Here is a 17,853-nt window from a genome sequence, read left to right on the forward strand (position 1 = left end):
GCCGCTATGCCACTGGGTGGAGGAACTCCCCTGTGAAGAATGGTTGCAGCCTTTGGGCCTTTTTAGCACCGGGAACACAAGTGCCCCCCGACACCCCCTTGCACTTGGAAGCTCCCTTCCGTCTCCCACCCATCGCAACTCCGTTACTGAGCTTGGCGCACGTCAACAATATGCCTGTTCTGCTTCTTGTGATTAGAGAGACTGCATGGTGAGGGCACACGGCACTGTTTAAGATATAGGTCAAACCCTGAACCATCCCTGGCATCTTGGCCATGCCATGTGACCAAATCTTCTGTGCTGTTCATGAATGCATCCTGCATGAAGAAAGCAGGCAGGTAATTTTCTGGTACACCAAACACAGAAAATTGCTGGTGTATTGACCAGACTGAATTTGGCTGATGCAAATCCAGCAGACACACCGATGGTGACAGGTTACCAGGTAGATAGTACTGCTGGAGCATTTTCTGACACCACACTGTACCGATGCATTCTAGGCAAGCTGAATTCCATTGCTAGATGTTCAAGACCTGCCATAGCTGTAAGCACTAACCTGACATAGCTGTAGGCAGACATGCCAACAATCCTACTGTTCAGGATTGGAAAGCTCTGATGCGCATAGCCCACTATTTGAAGGGGACTTTGCACTACAGACTGAAGTTCACAGGTCAGAAGACTGGAGGTCTTGAAATCTTTGCAGATGCTGGTTTGGGAAGTGACACCACGGATGGTACAAGCACTTCTGGAGTGCGCTACATGTACAACCACTGTCTGTCTGTTTGACTGGCTGTGCAAAAAGTAGATGACAGTTAGCCTAAGTTCCTGTGAAGCAGAACTCAATGCCCTGTCATTTTCACTCAGGGATTGTGAATGGTTGATGCAACTGTTTCAGGACATCAAGGTTTCTGTGAAATGTCCTGTACAGGTGTATCAAGACAATAGATCCTGTTTGGCTTTGCTGAACTCAGAGAGTTGCAAGCACAGGTACAGCAGGGCAGGAGAAGCCCAAGGTCCTTCTCAGTCTGGGAAAGGCTCCCTCATGTTCCCAAGCTGCCTGTCTCGGGGCTCTCTGTGTCCTTCCATGACTGCAGAACAAAATATGACCCTTCTCTTCCCCAGACACTTCAGTCCTGCTGTGAAATCGCCTCCTCATATCAACTTTTAGGAAACCAACCAACCACTGACAGCACTATACACCCTTAATGCAGTTAGGTCCTCAGAATGCTACCGACAAAAGAAGAATGGCAGATGAAATTGATGGACTATGCAGAATTAGATAAATTAACAGCAAGGATTCAAAACCTGCGGAACCAGAGATTCTTAGAAGACTGGAGTAAATATATGCAGTGGTGTAGCGTGGGGGTGAAGGGGGGGCTGGCCGCAACATCTGGGGGTTAGGGTTAGGGGGCGCAAATCCACGGGTTAGGGGGCGCAAATTACTTGCCCCGGGTGAAAAATCATCAGAGGTGTTGACGGAAGTCTAAAATATTGTATAAGATAAGAAGTTATATTATATGATTGTTGGAATTGATATGTTTTTAAAAAATCAATAAAAATGTATATTTTAAAAAAAGAACGTCTTTAATTTTTAAAAAAGATTTATAGGCTCTTTTTCCTTTTTCCTGTATTTATTTATTTATCATACTTATATACCACCTTTATCTTCCAGGGGTCTCGAGGCCGTATACATTTCATCATCACAACAACCCTGTGAAGTAGGTTAGGCTGAGAGGCAGCGACCGGTGAGCTTCATGGCTGAGTGGGGGTTCGAACCCTGGCCTCTCCCAGGTCTTAGTCCGTTACGCCACCACCTTGATATCTGTAGTAAACAAACACAGGCGGGGAAACGGCTGTGTATTTTTACTCGGTCAAAACAACGCCTTGCAATGTTTCCTCGTCAAAAGGAATATTACTTTATTCTGTTATTCGATAGAGAAGGCGACACATCTTAACACCTTTCATCTCTCTTGGTGGCTCAGCACACCTGGGTTCAAGTTTGTTGCTTTTTTAAAAAAGGAACACCCCTCTTTCCCCATCTCTTTCCACGTTGTAACATGCCCTTACGATGCAATGTTGGATAGGTCCCGTTTCAATTTCCTGTTACTATATATAAAATTCCAGTCTGAACTGTATTGTTATAGGTTGGGGGGTCAGTGTGGATGATCTCCTGAGTCCCTTCCAATTCTTGGGCTCCTTCATCTTTGTCAAAGGGAACTGCAGCTCCTCTCTGATCAGATATCCTAAGAATTGCCACTGTCTGCCTTAAGGTAGTCTCCCCTGGTGAATTTAATGTCTGAGACGGGTTTTGAACTAGTGCTCTGGCCTCTGCACCAGCCCTTAGTCATGTGAGCACTAATTTCAGCAGGTCTACGCCGAGTAAAGTAAGTTGAAAAGAACCCGATGTGGATATTTCCCCCAGTGCTGCCCTGTAAGAATATTGCTAGACTCATTGTTCTTTCTGCATCATTTTTTTTGTACCTGCTCTTACTCCTTGTCCCACCTCCCCCTTGGTGACAGTTCTAAAAATATCTTCTTTTTTGGTGGCTTTTCTAACAGTGGCAAGAATATACTAGGGATATGCACAGTGCATTCACTTATTTATTTATAAAGTGTTTAGCGAAAAAAAAGGCTTCCAGATCAATGAAATACAATCAAAAATAGATGGCATAAAAGGAAAGGGGAATGGGGAGGGAGGAGGAAAGGAATAAGCTCAGGTACTAGCTCTTAAAGTTATAATGACCATTTGGGGTGCAAACAGTGCAGGGAGCTTGGTGGAAGGGCTGCTGCGAGGTGACAGTTGCGGAAGAGCCAAAGGCAGCTCTGAGCAGCCGTGATAGAAACACCTGGCTTCCTTTTTCCCTCTTTCTGCTCTGCAGCCTCCTGGAATATGGGCATTTGCTCAGTGCCCTGTATGACTATTTCCAGCATGGTCTGCTTTTAAAATGTTTCAATCTAAACCCTGACCCATAGTTTCAGACTGCATTACGCACCTTCAAACAGCCTTCCTAGACATGCATATTTCTCCCATTGTTCTTCTGCATTCTGACTGCAAATGCAAGAGAATGCAAGAGAAGTGTTTTAGGGACACAGCTAACAACCTTTGGGGTGTGTAATATTCCAGCCAAAATGGCCACTCGTCAGCTTAAATCCTGGGCTCCCCAACACGGCACCATGGTAGTGAAATAAAAAAATTAAGGATAAATGTTCATAACTGCATATATAAACCACATGTCTGAAACCCCACAGAAAAAGTCCTGAAACCATTTCGTCCCTCCCAAATTGACCCCAAATAATTTCTCTGCAAAGTCGAAGGAAAATGGAAAAGCCTCCCCATTGTCTTTTCGTTCACAAATCCTGTCTTAAGGTTATGTCTGTGTATGAATAGGGTGAGCCTGTGACCTGGCTCAGGAACTAAGTATTTATCATTACAAAAGACTGGCCAGGCTCCCCAGGGTATCCAATCAAGTGAGCATTAACAGGTAACCTGCCAGGCAGGAGGTAAACAACACACTCAGATTTCTGTTGTAGACCGCCCTTTCTGTGATGTAGGTATGATGTTTCTGGGGGTGGTCTTGGACTCGATCAGGCGTACTGGCTCCTTTGCTTCTCAATATTCTCTGGTTGACCTCTGTTATTTTCTGCTGCTGATAAAGAACCTGCAAAGGACTCTATAAGGGCTCTTGTGTCCCCCATAAGGGAATAAGGGCAGATTTTTGTTTATTACAGCAGCCCAGGCCCTTGGCCCCTCCCATTTTTAACGATTGTTTTTATGGGTTGCCTTTTTAACCAAGGATGGGGCTAAATAAAGTCATATTTATGTATGTGACCACAGCTGTGCGGATGCTATTAGCCCAGAGATGGGAAGAAGTTAAAGTCCCGGCCAGAGAAGGCAGGCAGATCAAGTGGATGGACTATGCCGAAATGGCCAAAATGACCGGAAGAATCAGAAATCAGGAAGACCAAAATTTCAATAAGGAATGGGGAACATTTATAACTTATCTTAAGGACCATTGTAAACAGTTAAAATCGTTGGTAGGGTTGGATTATCACTCGTAGTTTAAGGGTGAATTTTGGGCACAATGGAGAGGTAAAAGATTTGGATTGTCATAAAGGATGCAGGAAGAAATGATTAACAGTGGGACCCACAAAGGGGAGGAGGGAAGTCTGGGAGATTCCTGGGAGTCTAGTTTTTATGTTGTATATTGGATATGTGGCTGTAAAATCTTAATCTGAAAAACGAAATAAATACTTTAAAAATAACAATGAAGTGACTGGAAAGTGGGATGCAGGCTTCTCGTGACCCCTTGACCTTCCCCCAGAATGTCTCTGTGCCCCACATGGGGCCCACAGGGAAGGAAGAGCAGGCAGACAAGCTAGACTAGAGGGATAAGGTGCACCGGATCAGGGCCAGGGCTTAGCTGAGGCCCCCAATCTTTTATTCAAGTTGGTGCCTTGGGGGGGGGGGGCGTTACAAAAACATATTCTATTAGTTGGTTGCAAATGTATGTGCATTATGCAATAGTGCATCAGATATGTGTGCACTAAAATTCTGCTAAATTTTCAAGGGAACTTTCTGCAAACTGATGCAGACATGTGGAGAATTGGAAAAGAAAGGGAAAACGAGAAGCCACATTTGACAGATTCATCCGTTGCTGTCATAGATGTCCAATAATCAGGGAGACAATTCCAAAAATCCAATTGATTGTAGACTTTTATTTGGATGAAACGTATTTTAAGATTTAAGCTCTTTTATGTTGTTGAGGATTACATCATTTTTGCGGCTGTAAACTGGACGGTGGGGGAGCCTGCCATGAAGAATAAATTTTGGCAATATAATAATTTACATGAAAATTATTATATTAGCAACTATAAGTTAAAGATCTGATCCATTTGTGCTTATTAAACAACTCAGACCTTGACACACACACAAAACAGGGTTGGGGGAGATTAGTGTGGAAAACTGAGACCACGAGGGGTTTTATGTATCTTTTGCAGAAATAGGCCAGAAAAATCTGCTCCGTCAGGGTGGCAACTGGAACATAACATCCACTTCCGCTTCCCTTGCCAGGTTCATTATTGCCGAGAGCTTCACGGCCATTTTGGCGGCTTTATCCAGATCGTCGCAGGCCAAGATCCTCAGGCCGCTCTCGGCGATCAAAACCTTCGCATCTTCGACCCGCGTGCCTTGCAACCGCATGACGATTGGTACTTTGAGATCCAGGTCTTTGACCGACATGATGATGCCGTGTGCGATGACGTCGCACCTCATGAGCCCCCCAAAAATGTTGACCAGGATGGCCTGCACGTTTGCATTGGACGTGATGAGCTTGAAGGCCTCCGTCACTTGCTCCACGGTGGCGCCGCCTCCGACGTTGAGGTAGTTGGCCGGGGTTCCTCCGTTGAGCTTGATGATGTCCATGGTAGCCATTGCCAAGCCGGCGCCGTTCACCAGGCACCCGATGTTCCCGTCTAAGCCGATGTAGTTGAGCTCTGCGTGGGCAGCATCTCTGTCTTCCTCCGTCACCTGGCTCCAGTCCTGCAGGTCAAAGATCTTCTTCTGGCGAAACGCCGAGTTGCTGTCGAAAATGATCTTGGCATCCATGCACATCACTTTCCCCGTCGAGTCCTCCACCATGGGGTTGATCTCCACCATGAGGGCATCGTGCTGAATGAAGAAGTCGTAGAGCTTCATCATATTGTCCGCAGCATCGTACGTCAGGTTAGAAGGGAAGCCCATCTTCTGGGCGAGCTTCAGGGCCTGGTCGTTCCGAAGGCCTTCGACAATGTCGACGGGCTCCTTGATGATGGCCTCAGGTTTTCCTGCCGCGATGTCTTCGATGTGGACGCCCCCCTGGGAGCTGGCGATGATCACGGGGCCCTGGAAGGACCTCTCCATCATGATCGCAAAGTAGTGTTCCCTCCGGAGGTACCTGCGCTCGCAGATGAGGACTTGGTTGCAGATCTGGCCCTCTTCTCCCGTCTGCTTGGTGAAGATCTTCTTGCCAATCATCAGGGAGGCGATCTCCCGGGCTTCTTCCGGAGAATAGACGATCCTCACTCCTCCTTTCAGGCCGCCCTCAAAGGTCCCCTTCTCCCGCCCTCCTGTCAAAACCTGCGCCTTAACCACCAGGTCCGTGGTGCCCATGTCTCTTGCCACCTGGTAGGCTTCTTCCGGTGTCCTCGCAACCAGTCCGTAGGGAACGGAAATGCCGGCGTCTTTGAAGAGCTTCATGCACAGGTACTCGTGCAGAGACAAGCTCCTTTGTTGCTGCATGGGCAGCCTGTGGCTATTAAATCCTGGGTTCCCACCCAGCACCCTGGCCATGGTGGTCCTCCCCAGCAGCTTCACCATGCTCACCACCTGCCTGCAGATCATGGAGGTAGCTGTCACCCACTTTTCCCAACTTCTTCTCCTTCCCAGACCTGCCACCTGGCCCCTGGAGAGAGACTTCCCAAAGTTCCTTTTCCAACAGTCCACCTCTCTGGCCTTCTCATTGGCCAGGGCAAAGAGTTCACAGTGACGTCATAGAATCATAGAACTGTAGAGGTGGAAGGGACCCTGAGGGTCATCCAGTCCAGCCCCCTGCAATGCAGGAATCACAACCCAGTGTTATAAGAATTCTAAGGCCCCAAATCCCCTTCATGGATCACTGCCTTGCTGTGGCGAAGGGGCTTGAATAACTCAGAGAAGCTATGAGCTACGCCCAACTATAAAATAAACGCTCATAAATGTACAACGTAAACACATACGTAAGTAGATAAACCACGTGTCTGAAATAGTACAGGAGAGCAGTCCTGAAGCCATTTTGACTCTTGTAATCCATTTTTACTCCCAAATTGACTTCAAATATTTCTCTGCAAGGAAGAAGGCCCTCCCTTTGTCTTTTTGTTTACATATCCTGTAACTTGTGTATGAATAGGGTGAGCCTGTGCCCTGGATTCAGGAACTAATGCATTTACCATCACAAAAGAACAGCCAGGCTGCCCAGGTAAAGCAGTCAGTGACCATTGCCAGGTATCCTGGCAAACAGGATTTCTGCTGTAGACTGCCTCCTTCTGTGATGTATGCATGATGTTTTTTGGGGTGGTCTTTAGCTACAGGGTGGGCAATTTCCAAAGTTTATATAAGGGCTTGCGCACCATTGTTCTGGGTTCCTCCTCCCTCCTGCGTGGGGTGAGCGGGAGACACTGTTGCAACAGTTGATAAAGATGAGGCTTACTAGACTGATAGGGAACCCGCGTAAGGATTCTATACAGGCTCTGGAATACCCCATAAGGGAAAAGAAGCAGGGTTTTTTATATAACACTAGCTAGTACATAATGCTGCAGCACAATTGCTGATGGGAGGGTGGCCTTGCCAGCACAACTGTGCTGAGAGATCTGCCCTTGTTGCCCATTTGCCGCCGGGCCAAGTTAACTTTATTAGGGCATGCTGAACTTTCCAACTTTCACATTCCAAAACTGAGGAGTGCTAACAAGTTGCAAAACAAATTGGGAATTCAAAAGCTATTTTAGTTAAATTAACATAATTAGTAAGTGAAATGTGTGTAGAACTGCGTAGCAATAACTGCCAAGTACTTGCAGTTTTATTTTATATTGATTATTATTTATTTAGCGTTACCTGACATTTTCAGAAGGTCAAATTAAAATTCTTTGGTTTTCCAAGGGAAGTTTGTGTGATTTTTAACCAAACGTAGATTTACCAAGCTAAATGTCGTCCAGTCGCTAAAATAATAGCAAGCTTTAATTCCTCACACCCCAAAACATATTTTTAGAAATTCTCACTGAAGAAAATTTAAATCATTAAGTTTCACCCTAAAACGACATGCCTGATTGGCATATGTACATTCCTTGGTAGAACCATAAACTCTGCACTTCTTCAGGGCGGGGAAGGTAAATATTGCAAACAAACATCACATCTGCTCCTGCCCACCCACAAATCTTAAGGGGTGTCCCACTACAATAACATCATTTAGACACCAAAGAGACGTGTCTGGTCAGGGTGGTGATGTCATTGTGGAATCTTGGCCCTAGCCAATGGGAAGGCAGGTTGAGGACCGTTAAAGAAGGAATCTTGGGAAATGCCCTGCCCCTTAAAAGGACAGTTGGAAGGTCTGTTGGAGGAGATCTGAGCAGGAGCAAGAGAAATCTCCAAAGAAGGGAACGAGAATCGGCCTCCATGATCTGCCGATGGACCTTGAGAGCAGCTGGCCTAATGGCCAGAGAAGGTTTCCTGGTGTTTGGTGGGAGCCCAGGGTGGTTTAAAAGGCTTGGGCTGCAAAAACAACAGCGGAGGCACTTGTCTCTGCATGAGTACCTCAGCATGGGGCTGCTGAAAGAAGCTGGTGTTTCCGTCCCTAACGGCCTGGTGGCCAAGACTCCAGAAGAAGCTTATAAGGCAGCGAAAGAGATTGGGACGGAAGACATAGTGGTGAAGGCGCAGGTTTTGGCTGGCGGCCGGGGCAAAGGGACATTCGAAGGGGGCCTGAAAGGAGGGGTGAAGATTGTCTCCTCTCCGGAAGAAGCCCGGGAGATCGCCTCCAGGATGATAGGCAAGAAGCTCTTCACCAAGCAGACGGGACAGCAGGGCCAGATCTGTAACCAAGTCCTCGTCTGCGAGCGCCGCTACCCAAGGAAGGAGTACTACTTTGCCATCACGATGGAGAGGTCCTTCCAGGGCCCCGTGCTCATCGGCAGCTCTCAGGGGGGCGTCAACATTGAAGACGTGGCCGCCGAGGACCCCGAAGCCATCGTAAAGGAGCCCGTTGACATCGTGGAAGGCATCCGGAAGGACCAGGCCCTGAAGCTCGCCCAGAAGATGGGCTTCCCCGCCAAGGTGGTGGATAAGGCTGCAGACAATATGATGAAGCTCTACGACATCTTCATTAAGTACGATGCCCTCATGGTGGAGATCAACCCCATGGTGGAGGACTCTACGGGGAAAGTGATGTGCATGGATGCCAAGATAAATTTCGACAGCAACTCGGCGTTCCGCCAGAAGAAGATCTTCGCGCTGCAGGACTGGAGCCAAGAAGACACGAGGGACCGAGAGGCGGCCAGCGTGGATCTGAACTACGTGGGGCTAGATGGGAACATTGGGTGCCTGGTGAACGGCGCCGGCTTGGCAATGGCGACCATGGACATCATCAAGCTCCACGGAGGGACACCGGCCAACTTCCTGGACGTCGGAGGCGGCGCCACAGCTGAGCAGGTCAAAGAGGCCTTCAAGCTCATCACTTCGGACGACAGGGTCCAGTCCATCCTGGTGAACATTTTCGGCGGCATCATGCGGTGCGATATCATCGCGGAAGGGATCATCATGGCGGCCACTGAGCTGGAGCTGAGCATCCCGATTGTCGTGAGGCTTCAAGGGACGCAGGTGGAGGCAGGCAAGGCCTTGATAGCAGAGAGTGGCTTGAAGATCTTGACCTGCGACGACTTGGACAAAGCTGCTGAGATGGCCGTGAAGCTGTCGGAAATCATGACCTTGGCAAGGCAAGCTCACCTGGACGTGAAGTTTCAGCTGAGAACCTGAGGGAGTATCAGGTCCTCCTGGCTCATGATCCCAACCCATCTGCTTTCAGTTGGTTCCCACCCACCCCAAATTTTGTGTGGTTTTTTCACTTAATAAGTACGCTTGTTTCTGGTCTTTAAGTCATGGTTGATACCGTAATTAAAATGGTCACTATTCATATAAACGTATTATATTGCTAATATTTACTGTTTCTTACATTGCAATTTTTCTTTACTCCAGTTTACAGCTTCATAAATGAAGTCAATTTTAATAAGTTTGTTGTCAAACAGAGTTTGAAGCTGAAAATGCAGTTATTCCTAATAAAAGTCTAAAATCAATTCAGTATGCATCCCTGATTATTTGGCTAGAAAGTCTGCGCAACAGCAGAGTCCATCTCCACATTACTTCCTTGAAGTCGAAAGGGATCTTTGATATTTCTATGTTCTTCAGCAAGGTGAATAAACCCAAACATACCACGTTCTTTGTGTGAACAGGCTATTTTACACTTGGCCTATTTGAATCAGCAATTGTTTTACCGTGATTCTTGAGTTGCCACAGAAAGTCCTGTAGCTTTTCTGGTTCTGATTTACTTTCATTTATTTATTTATTTATTTAGCAGGGAAGACGCAGCTGAATTTGCAACTCACCATTGAGGATGTGGAACTGGTCAGCTGAGTCGCAAAACCCTGAGGGAAAGGACCAAAGGAAGAAAAATAAGCAATTATCTCAGTTGTGGAGAGTAAAGAAAACCTGCTGGGGAACTCTAACCACACCCAAATCAATGACAGCAACATGGCATACCATGATGCATGAATTTCTTTATATATTGAAATTAAAGGGGGGGTGCAAAATCCACAGCCTGGAATCTTTTGCAGCATCACAACTTTATGATTATAAGGGGAAAACACTCTGCACAAGTCCAGGGGACTCAGCTTGCGGGGCTCTGCAAAACATGGGGTTTTCACTGCAAAACTGTTGCCAAAACTTGGCACCAGTTTAGAGTGATTTGAACACTGTCGGATTTTTTAGTGTCAGCCTCGTATTTGAGATATGGATTACTCAGATTTGGGGTGCTGCAAAATGTGGGGTTTTCGCTGAACAGCAACAGCAAAACTTTGGCACACAGGGGGGCATGCCAAATTTCGGCTTTCGTGGTTAATTATCCGGGGGGGGGAGCGGTAACATGGCATTTAAAACCCCGAATGGGCCCATAGCCTTTTGTGGGTGTGAAATGACCTCATACTCAATCACTCCTCTCTTTTACGTTGAAAGTGCTAGCAGCCGGGGACTTTCTAAGGGCAGAACGTGAGCCTCACCCCATAACGCATCATCCATTGAGGCATCCAATGGTGTCAGGATCCGCAGGGACCCCAAATCCAGAGACCTGTCAAGTCCACTATGTCACCCAAGAATAATGGCACCAGAGGGATGGGCCTCTTTCCCAAGAGGGGGGCCTTTCCCCATCACTTGTGGAGGGCCAGGGGATTTCTGCATGTTCAGTATTATGTATTCAGGGGTCTGTGTTTGCCTGAGCTTGAGTCTGGACTAAGGATTCTGAGCTCCTGTGTTCTGATTCGATACATGGTGTCCAATCACAGAACACTTCAGGATTTGGGCCTCTGCCGTTGGCCCTTGAACTCTGAGTCGTGATTCGCAGCTTGGAAGTTTAGACAGCCAATCACGTTGGGAGTGGGAGTGGCCCAGGCCTTCAGAAATGTATATAAGCAGTTGCTTTGCCCCTGTTTCCCAGTTATGTAGTTCAAGAAAGGTTCTTGCTGTTATCACTATGCCTTGCCTCGTGGGAACCCACCTACTCTTCACTATCCCAGCCGGACCCCAGAAATTATAGCCCCATCCTCTACTCACCATAGACAGGAAAGTAGTAGGTCGTGTCCTCGTTCAGGCCTATGCCAGCCACACGCTGCTCAAATTTAGCCGTGACGGCGTCGTTCACCCGGATGGCTCGTCCTTTCATAAATTTAAGTGAAGCGTTAATGCTGTCTTTGTTCCCTCAGCAGCCGACAGGCAATCACAATTCCCCCCTCCCATGGAAAGGTCCAGTTCTGCAATGTCTGAGGTGAGTATGCACTGCTCTGTCAACTAGTCTCTTGGCGTAAGTCTCTGCTCTGGAATGCCTCTGGCGTGGATGGAGAGAAGCCTAGGGCAGTGATTCATACAGAGAAGCAACGGGAAACCTTGGGGCAATTTGCCTGCATCTCTGCGGGGTGAGCAGCTGAATGCAGGCCCCCCAAGTGTCCCAATTTCCTAGGGATAGTCCTGGAACTACAGAAGCCATCCCGGTTTCTGATTTGATCCCACTGTCCTGCTCGCCCCTTTTACTCCACATCTCGGAGAACAATTGAAAGTGTGAAAACAGAGTCCTGTTTCTATGGAAGGAGAAGCAAAAGTCTACCCCTAGCATTTAGCACTTTTGAAGTAGACTACCCCTGAGCTGAGGAACGCGAGTGGCACTGTGGTCTAAAGCACTGAGCCTCTTGGGCTTGCTGATCAGAAGGTCAGCGGTTCGAATCCCTGCGACGGGGTGAGCTCCCGTTGCTCGGTCCCTGCTCCTGCCAACCCAGCAGTTCAAAAGCACGTCAAAGTGCAAGTAGATAAATAGGTACCACTCTGGTGGGAAGGTAAACGGCATTTCCATGTGCTGCTCTGGTTCGCCAAAAGCGGCTTAGTCATGCTGGCCATGTGACCTGGAAGCTGTATCCCGGCTCCCTCAGCCAATAAAGCGAGATGAGCGCCACAACCCCAGAGTCATCTGCGACTGGACCTAATGGTCAGGGGTCCCTTTACCTTTACCACTGGGCCTGGGGGCTCCATTCCTATCCTGACTAACAAGGGCATAAGCAGAGTCCTGCTGACCGAGACCATGGGCAAACTGGGCCAGTGTCCTTCTTGCCACTGCTTCCAGGGGTCTCCCAAGAGGGGCTTGAAGACCTTTCCTCATTTTTGCCCCACCACTGATACTTGGAGGTGCACTGCCTCTGTAGGTTCTTTTTAGCTCTCAAGGCTGAGCTTAGACAGAGCTCCCCTCCCTCCTGCAGGAATGTTTCCAGCCCACCAGAAACATGCACAGCAATTCCAAGGAGTCCTCACCATAAAGCTTCGCTGAGATCTTCCGGGCTTTCTGGTAATACACGATGGCATAGCTGCTATAATCCGTTTCCGCCACCACCACGTCCACAGGGCTGCCACGGCCTGGGGGGGGGGGAATACACAGAGCGCCCTAGGTCAGCGCATGGAGAAATGGCGCTTTGCCTGCTCCCCTGCAAGCAAAGGTGCTTCTGAGGTGCTTTTGCCCCTGTGCCTTTAAAGAGCAGCACAGCAGGCAGAAATCCAACAGGTGACGTTTCCCCAGTATAGAGACCTGGTGGAGCAGAGTTTGGCTTGCTTTGCGGAATATTTGTCGTAAAATGCAACGGGTTGCACTCCTGCCTGGGCAGTGACAGCGTGGGGTGGGCCAAGGGCTCCAAAATATGCTTTGTGTGAGAAACCTATAAAAGGCCCCAAATGAATGAGACATTGGGGTTCAGGTAAAAACCTTTGGCTTCCTTGGCTCATAGCAGTTCCCTTTTGTTCATAAAAGACACACAGCCCAGTTGCCGCTGGGCTGCTGAAGACACCAGATAAGAATGGCATTTTGAAGTAGAAGATTTACGGAAGTCTGGCCGTGCCAGCTTACCAAGGACGACTCCCTTATGCATAATAATAATAATAATAATAATAATAATAATAATAATAATAATTTATTTGTACCCCGCTCATCTGGCTGGGTTTCCCCAGCCACTCTGGGCGGCTTCCAACAAAGACCAAAAATTCACTAAGATGTCACACATTAAAAACTTCCCTGAACAGGGCAGGGACTTGTTATCTATGTAAACATAAACCTATGTTATCTATGTAGGCTTCAAAACTTTAGAAGCAAGGGGGGGCCCTTGAAGGGCTGGACACACGTCAAGTTGCAGGCTGGACATCCAGACAGTTGCATCCAATTCGTGTTTTGCCAGCCACCCTCGGCTGATGTTTGCAGCGCTTTGATTGGATTTTATATGAATTCTTTGTCCGCAAACCCTGTAAAAGTTCCAGGGGGGTAACACCCCTCCCATCCAGCCTTTGTGGAAGAGACTGCACTGAACCTATTTACTACAGTAAATAAACTTTTGGACTCTTTCTTCAGCCCAAATCAGGAGGAGTTAATGGCACTAGTGAGACAGCAGATTTTCCCTGCAACAACAGGGCAGCCGAAGCATTACGACATAAACCTTCAGCTCCACCCAAAACTCCCTTGGCCAGCTCTACTTTATTCTATAAATGCTCCTGGCAACGTGGGAATGAGGGTTGTGCCCAGGGTTGCTTTGCAGGAGTCAGCAAACCTTTTCAGCTGTGGGCCTGTCCACTGTCCCTCAGACCTTGTGGGGGGCCGGACTATATTTTGAAAAAAATACATGAATGAATTCCTATGCCCCACAAATAACCCAGAGATGCATTGTAATAAAAGCACACATTCTACTCATGTAAAAACACACTGATTCCCGGACTGTCCATGGGCCGGATTGAGAAGGCGATTGGGCCGGATCCGGCCTCCGGGCCTTAGGTTGCCTACCCCTGCTGTTGTAGAGTTGTAGGGGTTGTAGAGATATCAACTGGGAGTACTTGAAACACGTGCAGTAGTAGAAAAGCTGAGGATTATTGCTCAGGGGAAGGGGGAACTGGGAGAATTGTGAGGGAGGTCCCCATGGGCAAAACCACCCCAATCCTCGCCCACCTTTCAAGAGGAACCTGCCAGGAATCTTGGTGGGGAAGTAGGTTTGCTGGATGTTCCAACAGACGCCGTCCCTGCAGAGATGGAGGAGAAGACCAAGCATTCAGGGCAGTATTCCAGCGGCCAGTCCACGTCAGGCCGGATCCTGTTCCATAGGCTGTTTGCCTAGGAACAGCCAGCACCAGAAAAACACATCCCTACTTCCCCAGAAAAAAACAAAGGCATTGGCTCTATGTGCGCATGTAATAGTTGCTCGAAAGAGCATTCCTTTGGGTTACCACATTTATACCTCACTGGATTTCCTCCAAAGGTGGCAAAAACTCTCTGAGAGTAAGAGCTATTCGACTGTAGAACAGTCTCCCTCGGGAGGTGGTGGACTCTCCTTCCTTGGAGGTTTTTAAGCAGAGGTTGGATGGCCATCTGCCAGGGATGTTGTAGCTATTGGTGTTTCGCAACTTTGACCTGTTGCAGGACCTTAGCCAGACCTTAGCAGAGCATACGCAGAGTTCCAGAAATCAATCAGTTGCAGGCAGGATGGACGAAGCAGGAACAAGACGCTGCTACCAGTAACTTGGTTACTTAGAGGTGATTATTAAAAACAGCAGACTCTACAAGTTACTATGTACAAGAACAGATGCGGATCTTAACTAACTCTCTCTTAACAAACTCCAAACGACTCTCAAAACACCACACTGACCAACAACACTATCCAGTCAGTAAGGTCATAAGTCATCATGCCTGTGTGAAACATCAAGCAATGGTAGAGCTGTATCCAAGATCCCATATCTCTAGGCAGAATAACTCCTCTGCTCAGTCATCCTTGGCTTTTGACCACCTTCTAATTGCTTTGTGTGAAGCTGCACAGAATGGCATGTAGTAGAAAAATCCCAACAGTAGCTGAGATTCCTCTAATGCAGGTGGTTGGACCAGAGAAACCTTGGTGTCCCTTCCAACTCTACCATTCTATGATTCTTGGGGACCAACAAAGAGGATGACCTTTCCTCCACACCCCATTCATCTGGGCCCAGCGGATCCCGCCGGCTTCCTCGGATACTCACAGCGGACGGAAGGTGCTCACCAGCAAGGATCCCTGAGAGTTTGTGCCACCCACAGAGACCACCAGGTTGGTTGCTTCAAGCCGGTGGCTGTTCTCACTCAAGTAGCTGCATTGCGAGGCCACCCCAACCAGGAACCATTTCCCAGCAAACTGGAAGAGGGGAGAGAGAGAGAATCAACTTGGGACAACCTAGGACATCTCTCTTTTCGTCGGAGAAATCTTGGAGGGGGAAAAGCAATGACAAACCTTGACAGCATCTTAAAAAGCAGAGACATCACCTTGCTAACAAAGGTCCGTATAGTCAAAGCTATGGTTTTCCCAGTAGTGATGTATGGAAGTGAGAGCTGGACCATAAAGAAGACTGATTGCCAAAGAATGGATGCTTTTGAATTCTGGTGCTGGAGGAGACTCTTGAGAGTCCCGTGGACTGCAAGAAGATCAAACCTCTCCATTCTTAAGGAAATCAGCCCTGAGTGTTCACTGGAAGGACAAATCCTGGAGAGGCTCCAAGACTTTGGCCACCTCATGAGAAGAGAAGACTCCCTGGAAATGACCCTGATGTTGGGAAAGATGGAGGGCACAAGGAGAAGGGGACGACAGAGGACGAGATGGTGGGACAGTGTTCTCGAAGCTACCAGCATGAGGGAGGCAGTGGAAGACAGGAGTGCCTGGTGTGCTCTGGTCCATGGGGTCACAAAGAGGCGGACATGACTAAACAACAACAAAAAAATTTCATCGGAGAATGTTGAGGGGGTGTACATCAGAGTAGGTCCTCTGAAATGGATGGATATGAGTCTGACTTCGGTTCATTAATTTCAGTGTGTATCCTGTTGATAGAACTTGGTTGGATACAGCCCACTGAGTGTGAGAGGGTAAATAACACTAACAATATTGTTGAACGATTTTAAAAAAATAAGATTTGGGTGGATGGGGGAGTTCATTTGTTTATTCCTCCAAACCAAGGATATCCAACCTGGTGTCCTCCATCTGTTTTGGACCACAACTTCCATAAACCCCAGCAAAGCTCAGGGATGATGGGAGCTGTCCATCACCACCTGCAGGTCACCCGCTTAGCCTTTTCTGCCCCAAATCACACTGGAAAGCATAGACAACTTGCAAAAGCTTTGAGTCTTGTATCACCTTAACAACCAACAGATTTTCGGTCCCTTGCGTTTTAAACTTTGTCATGGGATGTGGCAGGTGGATTTAAATTATCTAAGCTAAATGGAATTACTTGGCATGGATCAAATTTAGAATTTGAGAACCAAGGTGTGCCATAAAACGCCAGTGTGTAAATATCACATTATGGAGCGAGGTTCTCGACAACGAAAACAATCTCAGGGATGTTTTTTCAAGAGGCGGGGGTTGTTGGGGAGGAAGTTCCCACCTGGCTTCCCCTTCACCTGTGGACCCAGATTGGACTGAGGACCCCTTTGAGACTGGCTTGACACCTGCCAGGTATGCAAGACAGAGACAGAAAGGTAAAGCACAAGGCTGTAAGAAACGCCGTCATGCGAGAGGAGGGCAGGGACAGGGTCCAGATTGCTCCGGGGCATTTGGACAGAGCTCTTTCTGGAACCTTCCTTCTGACACAGATATTAAAGAGGATTTGCTGTCAACAGGGAATGAACGAAAACCCTTCCGGTGAGATCCAGAAGCACCGGCTGGTGCGACAGGGGAGGAAAACACTCCGATTAATATCTTGCAGCCACCTTTAGAAACATCCCAGAAGGTAAAGAAGCAGGGCATTCCATGACATCACAGCATTTCAGCCAATGATTGAGAGGCAGTTTTGGACAGCGCTAGCTCGGCTATCTTGCCCCACTCCAACCCCAGAAGAAATTGTGTTTCCCTTTCCAAATCCATCTGCTCACCTGGCCAAGATCGAAGTTGGCCTGGACGTCAATCTTGTCGATGGGATTCTCTGGGGCTGGGCGTTTTTGGGGACGCCGGGCAGCGCCGGGTGCAGCAAGGAGCAGGGGGAGCAAGAGGACGACGAAAGGCAACGAGGTGGGACCCATGGCTGGACTGCGAAGAGCTTGTGGGGCAGGAGAGGAGGGGGCGAGAGTTGGTCGGTCATTAACCAGCCCTATGAATCTTCCTGGAAGTCCGAAGCCAGGGCTGACCCAAAGGGAGCAAAGTCTCACTAGCTTGTGAAATCGATGCCTGTCAGCAGACGGCAGACTTCCCTGGCGCCACCATGAAAAGGGAAGTGGAGCAGAGGTGTGTACATCTGTCTTATTCTGCTTTAAATAAAAATACAAGTGGTCTGCATAGATTGTCGACCCTACCTCCCATCCCAGGATCTTCATGGCAAGACCTCTGGTTCTCTACAAACCTGGAGGTTCCATATTGCCTTCGATCAGTTACCATCAAGGCTGCCTTTCCCCCATGAAATTTGCCTAATCTCCCCTCCCCTTGACAAAATGACCACTACCTTATCTTGTGGCAGTGAGTTCCATCAATTAGCCTAGGTGTTGTGCCGTGATGTGCCTGCTTTTGTAAGGAGTC

General features: G+C 48.1%; 1 protein-coding gene and 2 pseudogenes across 3 annotated transcripts; 1 reads left to right on the forward strand and 2 right to left on the reverse strand.

Moving 5' to 3' along the window:
* Positions 1 to 1,606: 1,606 nt before the first annotated feature.
* C8G (complement C8 gamma chain) lies at positions 1,607 to 17,449 on the reverse strand. Its single transcript, XM_081882736.1, has 7 exons — positions 17,217 to 17,449; positions 15,344 to 15,492; positions 14,289 to 14,359; positions 12,620 to 12,721; positions 11,378 to 11,479; positions 10,159 to 10,197; positions 1,607 to 1,816 (listed from the first exon to the last, which is right to left on the reverse strand). Exons 1-7 carry the CDS (start codon positions 17,361 to 17,363, stop codon positions 1,797 to 1,799), a joined length of 630 nt encoding a protein of 209 aa, XP_081738862.1. The 5' UTR covers positions 17,364 to 17,449; the 3' UTR covers positions 1,607 to 1,796.
* On the reverse strand, positions 4,691 to 6,613 carry LOC309353248 (succinate--CoA ligase [ADP-forming] subunit beta, mitochondrial pseudogene; annotated as a pseudogene). The gene has a single exon. The product of its transcript is annotated as a succinate--CoA ligase [ADP-forming] subunit beta, mitochondrial pseudogene (transcript).
* On the forward strand, positions 7,970 to 9,991 carry LOC309353227 (succinate--CoA ligase [ADP-forming] subunit beta, mitochondrial pseudogene; annotated as a pseudogene). The gene has a single exon. The product of its transcript is annotated as a succinate--CoA ligase [ADP-forming] subunit beta, mitochondrial pseudogene (transcript).
* Positions 17,450 to 17,853: the final 404 nt, after the last annotated feature.

Source organism: Podarcis melisellensis (genome assembly GCF_964234715.1).
Source record: "Podarcis melisellensis genome assembly, chromosome: 12".
NCBI lineage: Eukaryota > Metazoa > Chordata > Lepidosauria > Squamata > Lacertidae > Podarcis > Podarcis melisellensis.